The sequence below is a fragment of the Pteropus alecto genome, unplaced genomic scaffold (assembly GCF_000325575.1).
Source record: "Pteropus alecto unplaced genomic scaffold, ASM32557v1 scaffold75, whole genome shotgun sequence".
NCBI classification, from domain to species: Eukaryota; Metazoa; Chordata; class Mammalia; order Chiroptera; family Pteropodidae; genus Pteropus; species Pteropus alecto.
Genome location: NW_006440638.1, coordinates 28,442,603 through 28,452,493, shown reverse-complemented (window position 1 = coordinate 28,452,493; position 9,891 = coordinate 28,442,603). Strand labels below are relative to the sequence as shown.

The 9,891-nt window shown below is 49.6% G+C and overlaps 1 protein-coding gene and 1 non-coding gene across 2 annotated transcripts in view; one reads left to right on the top strand and one right to left on the bottom strand.

Moving 5' to 3' along the window:
* The window catches only part of SSUH2 (ssu-2 homolog (C. elegans)), a 24,736-nt gene that overhangs the window by 10,616 nt on the left and 4,229 nt on the right, over window positions 1–9,891 (top strand). Inside the window, exons 4-11 of the mRNA XM_006917572.1 lie at window positions 465–594; window positions 1,817–1,877; window positions 2,947–3,071; window positions 4,261–4,323; window positions 5,357–5,442; window positions 6,773–6,865; window positions 7,416–7,521; window positions 9,464–9,571. Coding sequence (XP_006917634.1) covers window positions 465–594; window positions 1,817–1,877; window positions 2,947–3,071; window positions 4,261–4,323; window positions 5,357–5,442; window positions 6,773–6,865; window positions 7,416–7,521; window positions 9,464–9,571 — 772 coding nt within the window. The remainder of the gene's footprint in view (window positions 1–464; window positions 595–1,816; window positions 1,878–2,946; window positions 3,072–4,260; window positions 4,324–5,356; window positions 5,443–6,772; window positions 6,866–7,415; window positions 7,522–9,463; window positions 9,572–9,891) is intronic.
* Window positions 3,643–3,749, bottom strand: LOC112484488. The gene has a single exon (XR_003048026.1). It is a non-coding gene; the product is annotated as a U6 spliceosomal RNA (small nuclear RNA).

Below are 9,891 nucleotides of genomic sequence, written 5' to 3'. Positions count from 1 at the left end.
GGTGAGTCGCTGTGGGCACTGCTGCTGGTTGGGTCTTGGCTGGGGTCTTCCCATGAAGTTGTTCGCAGCTCCTCTGGCTGAGATCCCATTCCCCTAGGGCGGGAACCTCGTTTCACCTAACTCCACCTCCTTAGCTATGTGACATCTTCTCTGGATCTCAGTTTTTCTCATCTGTAAAATGACATAATTTATCTTTTTTTTTTTCCTTTTGAGTTCTAAGGTTCTATCAGCCCTTCTCCTGAGCACCACACTTCAGAGAAAGTGGTTTTGCTGTCTTCTAGAAAGACCTGCCACTTTCCCAGCCCCTGTATCTGTTCACCAAGATGCCCTTCCTAGTTAATCTCCTGATTGCATTCCCACTACTGTGGACTGGTTTCTGTCTGCACAATGAGGGGGCTGCCTGGCCCGGATGAGCCCGCGGGCCCTGCTCAGACCCCACTGCCTCTCTGCTCCTTCCCCAGCAGAGTCCCCGTGGTGACGGAGGAGGTGGCACGTGAAGCCCTTCTCAGCTTTGTGAACTCCAAATGCTGCTACGGCAGTGCGGCTGCTGGCAACCTCGTCATCCAGGAGCTGAAGCAGCAGAGTGTGTGCAGGGTAAGGAGTCTGGCCTGGCAGAGGCTCACGTAATGTAAGCTGGGAGAAGGGAGCCCGGGGCGAGGGCAGCGTGTGTGAATGGAAGTGACACTGAAGTCCCTTCTGTGACTTTCCTGGTTCAAAGTCTGAGTAATAATAATACAAGGAGTAGTTATTATCAATCGCTGAAAAGCTGGAATGTGCTAGGCATCACGTAAAGCATGCTACATGTATGCTTTATCACATCCTCACAGCTACCGACATCGTAGGTGTTTACAGAGGAGGAATTGGATGTTTAGAGAGGTGAAAGTACTTGTCCAAAAATATGTGGCTAGATTGAAACTCAGGTTAGCTGGCACCAAAGCCCATGTCCTCAAACACAAGGCTGACCCGCTTCTACACGGGGTGGACTGGGAGAGGTCCCTCCACTTCCCTTCATCCCAGCTTCCTCTGCCTCCCCAAGTCATGTCTGTGCCGAGGAATCATCTACTCCTCGCCAGAGCCTGACGCTCCAGGGAAATCCTGCACCAAGACCACAATCAGGGCTGCAACAGGCACCTACGTCACCTTTTGCATTGACAGGGCCGAGAGGTAGCTTCTAAGTTCACATTTTCTAGTGTCCCTGGCACAGCCATTTTCTGGGGAGCACACCATCACATAGAAATCAGACAAGGCTCCCAGGGAGTGGTTAGAGCAGCGATCTGGGGGAAGAGGCCCATGCGTAGCTGTTTGGCCTTGGGCAGGTCAACTGACATCTCTGAGTCTCTATTTCCTCACATGAAAAAGGAGGAGCCAGGTGATTTCCAAGATCCTTTCCCATTTTGTGTTTCTGTGGGTGAGGACCAAGAAGGAGTATCTTGACATCAGGCGGATAATTTCCTCCAGAAGGGGAGCCTCGTGGCAGTGGATTCCAGCAGCCTGCATCTGTCAGAGGGCAATTACTGCTCCAAAACGTGCCTCTGAGAATGTTTCTATGTATAAAGAAATGGGGGGCTAAAATTGCCCCAGTTGTGAGCCTGTCAGGAGAGATTTCCTGGGGCCAACTGACCTCCCTACAGATGTGCCAGGACATCTGGAACAGAAATCACTGTTGCCAGCCTCTTCTAAGCAGCTCCCAGGTGCCATGCAGGGGTCCTTCTGGTTTCCCCACGGAGCCCTGGCAGGCGGGGAGCTCCCTCTATGTGCATAATGCTCTGTCCTCCTAAAGGGCACACGTGTAAATGTGCTGTCTTTTTCTCTACAGTATCGACTAGAGACTTTCAGTGAATCCAGGATAAGCGAATGGACATTTCAACCCTTCACTCGTGAGTTGTCTAAAGTCAGTTTAATTGGGAGCAAATATGCCAGGGGCTAGTCTTAGCCACTAACCTCGAATGAGATGCTCTTCTGCTCAGGGCCTCAGTTTCCCACCCCCTGAAAAATGAGAGAGTGGGCTTTCATCTCAGAGACCTGTCAGTGCTGATTTTAGCAAAGGTTTCTCAACCAGGAAATTGTTTGTAGAAGGTCCTGAGAAAGCCTAGCATTTGCCTCGGCCACAGGGTGATGCTGCCACGTGGGGCTAGATTGCAAAGGCAGCTTGTGTGCTTGGGCATCTCCCGGCCTCCCAGGCCATCCCAGCACCTCCCGGAGTCACTAGGTCCCTGGGCCCCCATTCACTGTGCCATCTTACGTCCTGTGGAATTCCACTAGAGGATTCAAGGTTCTCTATCTGGGGAGCCCTATGCTGTGCCTGTTTTCTCAGCTGACCACTCCAGTTTGTCCTTCAAGACTCAGCTCACGAGTCACCTATTTTATGAAGCCTTTCAGAATTTCTTCACTTGACACTTCCCTCCCCAGCAGAATGAGCCAGTCTCCTGGGCTTTTCAGAAACTCTTGTTTCTCTTGTATGAAACTCTTGTCCAAAGCACTTATCATTGTGGTTGTAGCTGTGTCTGTCTTCTTGAGTGAAGGAGGAGAAAGAGAAAGTGGTGGGGATGGAGACGATAGTGATAATAGTGCTTGTTTATTGAGCCTTCACCATGTGCCTGTCCTGTGCTAAGTATTTATATGTCTTCTACGTAATTTTCATTACCATCCTGTAGGGCGCAACCATTATCCCCATTGCAGAGATGAGAAAACTGAAGGTCAGCGAGGTGAACTAAGTTGTCTGGAGTTATGTAGCTAGGAAGTAGAAGGACCAGGAGTCACAGCTAAGTGTTTTCAAACCCACAGCTCAGGTGCTGAATCACTGACTCCAGAGGGATCCTTATCTGCCTGTCTCTGTAGCCTCAGGGTCTAGCCTGGCACCCAGCAAAGAGGCATAGTATTTGGTGAATAAGCGAAATCTTGTCCTGGCAGCCTTGCTATTTTTACAGTGATCCTATTCTGTGTCAGACCATTCAGTGGATGGGCCACGAAGAGGAACCTCCCCCAGGCTTTGGGACATCAAGGTCCAGGTTCCCCCAATGTTTCAGGAAGATACCAGGAAGTTCCAAGTCCCTCACTCATCACTGGTCAAGGTAACGACGATTGTTGGAACCTTGGCCCTTCTCTCTGAGCCGGTTTCCCAGGCACTGTACGTTTCCTCAAACTTTATCCTTTTAAAAGGAAAACCGCAAATCCAGGTTACTGGCTTCTTTCTTGGCTATATATTCCCTTTGCTATGGGAATAGCAAATTCCCATAGTTTTATAAACGATCCCATTTATAAAACTGTCACGAGCTTTAAATAGTGAGCATTCACATTCCTAGACCTAGTGTTTTTTATCTTTTTTTTTTTTTTTTATTTTTGCTTGATAGTAAGCAGCTGATGTGCTGAATGAAACAAAGTTAAAACATGGTTGGAATTTTTCATGGAAGTCAAGAGGGAAACAGAATTAACTTCTATCCTGTTTTATGGAAATATCATGACATGAAGCGAGGGTAACCTCATGTATTATAAAAACTGAGATATTTTATCTTATGTTCCTGTCTAATTACCTGCCTTATTTTCACTTTATTATTATTATTATTATTATTATTATTTTATTTATTTTTGGGGGGGTGACATTGATTAACAAAATCCTATAAGTTTCAAATGTACAATCCAACAAAATATATGGAACGCTTTACGAATTTGCGTGTCATCCTCGTGCGGGGGCCGTGCTAGTCTCCTCTGCATCGTTCCAGTTTTAGTGTGTGTGCTGCTGAAGCGAGCACTGTTTTCGCTTTAGAATTTGATTCAAGCATGTAATTTTACCCCGTGTGTTTTCATAGCGTTATAAGATAGGTAGGACTTTCAGAGGTCAAGAAAGTGTTCCGCTCTTTTCTCGAGGGTGAAAAAGCTATTTGGATTCAGTGATTAAATTCCAACAGCTAGCCCCTTGCCTTTTACAACAATCTGTCCATTTTTTATGGCTTCTATTCCCATAGATTGCTGTAGCTACTTAAATGAGTGAAGGATGCTGGTTTTTGTGGTTTCGCCTGGGAGCATGAGTTCGGGTGTGGGACTTGGAGAGCCAGTGTTCCCTTCTTGGCATCCGGGGCAGCCTGGGCTGGGGCATTCAAGGCCCTTTGGAATCCTGGTCTTGTGGAATGGCCATCTTCCCACCCTGGCTCTGGAGGGCTGCACCTCTGTTTGGGATGGTGACATCATGGGGTTGGGCATGGGGCTGTGGAACCAGGAGCTGCTGGTGCCTGGGAAATGATTCAAGGGAAGTTTCACCTTCAGGAGTGCCACAAATGCCATGGTCGTGGGCGCTACAAGTGCAGTGGCTGCCATGGGGCCGGCATGGTAAGTCACGCGTGGCTGTTGGTGAGTAAGCGATTGTGGGAGGGGTGGGGCCACCAGGGACAGAGGGCTGGACGGGGGCCTGGGACTCCCTACACTAACAGCTAACTTTAGATGAGGCTTCCTCCCTCTATGGGCCTCCATTTTCCCACCTTCTGGTGTTCTGTTGGGTGTAAATTTTGGTGACAGGGAGGAGGGGGCACACTATTCAACCTGGTACAAGCCCCTAAGCACACAGTCAGGCTCTGGTGGCATCAGCCTTCTTTTCAGAAACCTTCAGAGCTGCTAACCATCCTGGGAGTGTTCTTAGCGCTCCCCATTTACACCTAATCCTTTGGACACATACTGACCACTTGTCACTCTTAAGTCCTTCCCTCTACCCAACGGCCCTTCCACCCTTTTGGTACCCTCCTTCCTCCTCCACCCCCTCACTTCCTCCACCCCCTCACACCCCACCTGTGGCCCATCCCCGGTGGTCTCTCTCCCGTACTCTCCTGCCCTTTGCTGCATCATGGCTTTCCCAGAGCCTCTCCCTGTGGACTTTTCTGTTCCTTCCTCCACCCCTGCTCCTCTCTTCCCTCTTCCTCCTCCCTCAGGCTTTTTCTGAAATGTCTCCAGGGCCCACCTAGTGGGTGCATTGCCTGGATCACCTCTGGGGGCCTTTCCAAGATGGAGATCCCCGTCTCCGAAAGCAGGCCCCTCAGCCAGCCCACCCCTCTTCCTGCTCCCACTGGCCCTGGCCTTTTAGTTAGGGGACAGTCCCAGGGAACATGGGGATCAGAGAGGAGCAGGAGAGGCTGATGTCCCAGGAGAAACAGCGATGGAAGAATGTAGAGTTTTCGAAAGGTACAACTGGAAAGTTCCAAAGATACACTACATCCAACCCTCCCATTTTACAGATGAAGGGGCAGAGGCCCAGGGAGAGGAAGGGGCTTGCTCAAGGTCACTGGGCTAGAATTCAAACCAAGTCTCGGGATGCTCTTTGCTCCACTTCCCTGGGAGGCCAGCAGGGGCTGAGGCTGTGGTGTGTCCGCAGGTGAGGTGTCCATCCTGCAGCGGAGCCAAGCGCAGAGCCAAACAGCCCCGGAGGTGTCAGATGTGCTCGGGGTCTGGCAGGCGCAGGTATGAGCATATCCCTGGCTTTCTTGCTTTTCATTGTCTTCCCTTCCGGAAGGCCAGCAGGTACCCACTCTGTCTTGTCACTCCTGTCCCCAGAGCTCTATGCATAGTAGGTGCTTGGTAAATATTTTGTGGAGTGAACAGGCTTTTACTAAGGCCTGATACTTCTGGAAAATACTGGAACTCATCAAGCCATCTGTGGGTCGGGTATAAGGAACAAGGCACTGCAGGAAGGAAGGGAGGCAGTGAAGGAGAGGAGACCTGTTCCTGCTCACGTAGTGGGGAAGTGAATATGGAAATCCACCCGAAGGTGAGATTCTTAACTCTCTGAGAATCTGGGGCCTGGGCAAACCCTTATTTATAACTCATTGTAGAGCATGAATATAGGAGAGAGAAGTCAGCGAAGGCTGGTTGATTGACTAAACAATCAACGAAATTCCATCTTCGCTCACAGGGCTTTGCAAACAGTGGGACGTTGCATTTTGTAAATCATGTCCTTTAATGAACTTACAAATTTTAAAGGGAAACAGGAAACCATGAGGAGTAAAACTATTCGAAGTTGTGTTGGTTAATTGGTTAATGATACTTTTGGCTCATTGAGGCCCACGCCATCCTTCTAAGAAGCCAAATGGTGAAGCTTTGGTATACCTGCCACCTTGGTTGATAAGGAAGGACTTGGATTTGGAAAGAAAGTCTGATTTCTTTTATTTACAAGTGAAAGAAATCCAATTCAAGCTGGCTTTCGCAGAAAAGTAAATTTATACTTTCATGTAACAGAAAAGTCCAGGAGTACATTTCTGGTGTGGCTGCAGGTACAGCTGGATCCAGGTGCAAACAATGTCTTTTTTTTCCTCACTCTGCTTTCCTTTGTGTTGGCTTTATTCTCAGGCAAGTTGTCTCTTGTGGTGGCAGAGGGGACTGCCAGCAGCTCTAAGTTTAGTAATCTCAGTAGAAAAGAATGTCTCTTTCCTAAAAGTTAGAACAAAGGTTCTAGGGTGGATCTCACAGCACTCACCTGGGTCACGTGCCCATGTTTGTATCAGCCACTGTGACCAGGGAGGTGGAATAAGCTGACTGGCCAGGCAGAGGTCCCGAGCTGGTCACAGAAGGGGGGCAAGCCCATGAACCAGGCAGACTGGGTGGGAGAGGAGTGGTCTCCAAAGGGAAGTTGTGGTTGGCCACCAGCAGCAGGAGATCTAGATGGTGGGCAGGTGGAAGCAATTCACGCCCACCACGGTCCACCTGCATGAGGAAGGATTTTGGAGTGGGGGGGCCTCTGGAAGCCACCAGGAACCCATGAGTGTGAGTGGTGCCAACGATGTGTCCCTCTCAGGTGCAGCACTTGCTCAGGGAGAGGAAACAAGACCTGTGCCACCTGCAAAGGGGAGAAGAAACTGTTACACTTCGTCCAGCTGGTCATCATGTGGTATGTGGCAGTGTCTCACGCCGGGGCCCAGTGGGATACCTGGGGGATGTGGCCCAAACTGGTTGCTGCGGAGAAACTGCACTTGCTTGGGGCTTTCACGGTGCAGGGACCTGCTGGGGGAAAAGGGCTTAAAGCATCTTGGGAAAGGCAGAGATGCCCAAGAAGAGGCTGCATGGGGTGGTGGATGCTGGTGGGCTTTAGAACAGACAGACCTGAGTTCACATTCTGACATCACCACTCTCTAGTGCAGCAGCCACTCAGAGCTTGGGTGTTCCTGTCTTGGAAGAGAGCCCCACGTTAGAGAAGGCTCCCAGATAGTAAGGGTTCCTCCCACTGGGGACCTTGTTAAGCACTTCACAGGTGATGATGAAATGAGGTAATAGGATGGAGCCGTCAGTGCTTTACTAGTTTCCCAGTTTATGACTGAAGCCGTTGAGACCCAGAGGCTAAAGAACTTTTGTGAGGTCTCCCCAGTAGAAACGCAAGCCTTCCAGCTCAGGTCTCATTCCAAACCACGTTCTTAACCGCCCCACATCCTCTTCACCTCCAGGAAGAACAGTCTGTTTGAGTTTGTGTCTGAGCACCAGCTGAACTGCCCTGGGGAGCTCCTAGCTAAGGCCAAAGGAGAAAATCTCTTTAAGGATGAAAACACGATGGTAAGGAGGGTTTTGCAGACCACCTCACAGAAACTAGGTTCCTCTTCTGGCTCTTCTGGCTTTCTGTGGGGGCCGCAGTCATTTGGAAAGATAGGCTGGGTGGGAACAGAGCTGCCCAGGCAGGACAGAGGCTGCCGGGACCCCAAGGGGCCAGTTCTCTCTTGAATTTCGCATACTCAATTCTTCCTTTCTCACTTTTCCCTCCTCCTTCTTCTTTCCTCCTCCCTCTCTCCCTTCCACAAACCTAGAGACCCTTCTCCTACACTAGGAACCATTCTGAGCCCGGGGATACCGTCCAACAGAATCCCTGCCCTCTGCAGATCTCAGTCTGGTGAGGGAGAAGATCATATTTCATCACAATGTGGGGGGTGGTAAGGGTCATTAAGAAATACGCAAGCAGGGTGAGGAGACAGGAAGGGTTGGGAGTAATGTTTTAGCTGAGGGGAGGGAGGTGACACTGGGCAAAGACCTGAATGCAGTGCAGTGGGTGAGTGGGCCATGTGGCCATCAGAGCAAGGGTGTCTAGCGGAGGGAACGGCATGGCAGAGACTTGAGGAACAGCCGGAGGGCAGCGGGGCTGAAGGGCAGTGGGCTGGGCGGAGAGAGGAGCTAAAACAAAAGAGGTGCCAGAAGCCAGATTAGGGAGGGTCCTGTATGCCAGGTGTCAGCAAACACCAGCCCTCAGCCTGCTTTTGTAAATAAAGTTTTATTGACACATGGCCATGCCTGTTTGTTTTTATGTTGTCCGTGGCTGCTATTGTGCTATAAGGGTAGAGTCAAGTAATTGAGACAGAGACCTGATAGCCCACAAAGCCTAAAATATTTACTATCTGGCCCTTTACAGAAAAGATTTGCTGACCCCTGCTGTGGGCCTTGGGCAGGGAATTTGGTCTTTATGGGATGCCTGAGCAGGGTCCCGGTGCCATTTTATCTGAGAGGGTCAGGTGCTCAGCCTTTTTTCTCCCGCTTTCTCTCTGTCACCCTCTCTCTCTCTCTGTGTGTCTCTCTTACTTTTTTTTACAGTATGTGGCCTTTTCAGATTGGCTTCTTTCACTTTGTAACTTGCATTTTTAAAAATTGAGATATAATTGACATACATCATATTGGTTTCAGGTGTACAATGATTCAATATTTGTATATATTATGAAATGATTACCACAATAAGTCTAGTTAATATTCGTTACCATACATAGCTACAATTTTTTTCTTATGATGAGAACTTTTTTACTCTCTTAGCAACTTGCAGATATCCAATACAATATTATTAACTATAGGTCGCCATGCATGCATTATATCCCAGGACTTATTTATCTTATAACTGGAAGTTAGTACTGTTTGACTCCCTTCATCCATTTATCCAACCCCCTCCCTGCCCCAGCCCCTCTGGCAACCACGGATCTGTTTTCTCTATCTATGAGTTTAGTTTATTTTTATTTTTTTAGATTACACATATAAGTGAGATCATACTATATGTATCTTTCTTTGTCTGACTTAATTTACTTAGTATAATACCTCCAAGGTCCATCTATTCTGTCAAAATGTCAGGACTTCCTTCTTTTTTATGGCCGAATACTATTCCTCAGCCTTCTTTCTTTGCTCTGATCATTCTGGCTTCCTAAAGGCTTAAGGCAGGCATCAGCCCCTTGAGGAAGCCCTGCACCTCACCCCAAGTCAGGCAGCCTCCAAGGCTTGCTGGGTCACTGGGCGGGGTGCAGGTGAAGGAGTACTCTGTCCACAAACCCCTTCTCTTTTTGGAACTCCCGAGGCTGTAACATGGATAATCAAGGGTCTATGGAGGTTAACTATGTCTTGTCTGCTGGTTGCGTGGCCTCAGACCCGTCCTGCTCTGGGCTATTTCTCTCATCCGTCTGTATCGGATTGCTAAGGCTCCAGGTGCTGACGCTGGGTCAGAGTAGTGAAGTGGCTGCGTCTCTCTCCCCAGGTGTACCCCCTTGTCAACTTCCCTCTGCGGGAGATCTCTCTGGCCTCCCAGCGGGGTATTGCTCAGCACAGCGCCGCCCTGACCTCCCGAGCCCGCGTCCTTCAGCAGGTGAGATGCGCAGGGGCCTGGGGCTGTTGGGAGGCGAAGCTCCTGGGATCATGAGGGGGCTCTGAGGGCACTGTCCCTCTGGTCACATAAAGGAGGAAATGGGTTGTTCCTTCTGCTGGGGGCTTCTTCCTGACAAGGGTGAGGAAGAGTCATAAAGGGAGGGTGATGGGGAGGGTCCCCAGCTCGAGGAACACCGAGAGTACTGGGGACTGATCCAAGGCCAACGTGGCTGGAGGCAGAGAGCAGGGCAGGCCACGTAGTCCATGGTGAGAGATTTGGATTTTTATCCTGAGAGAGACAGGAAATTATTGCAGGATTAT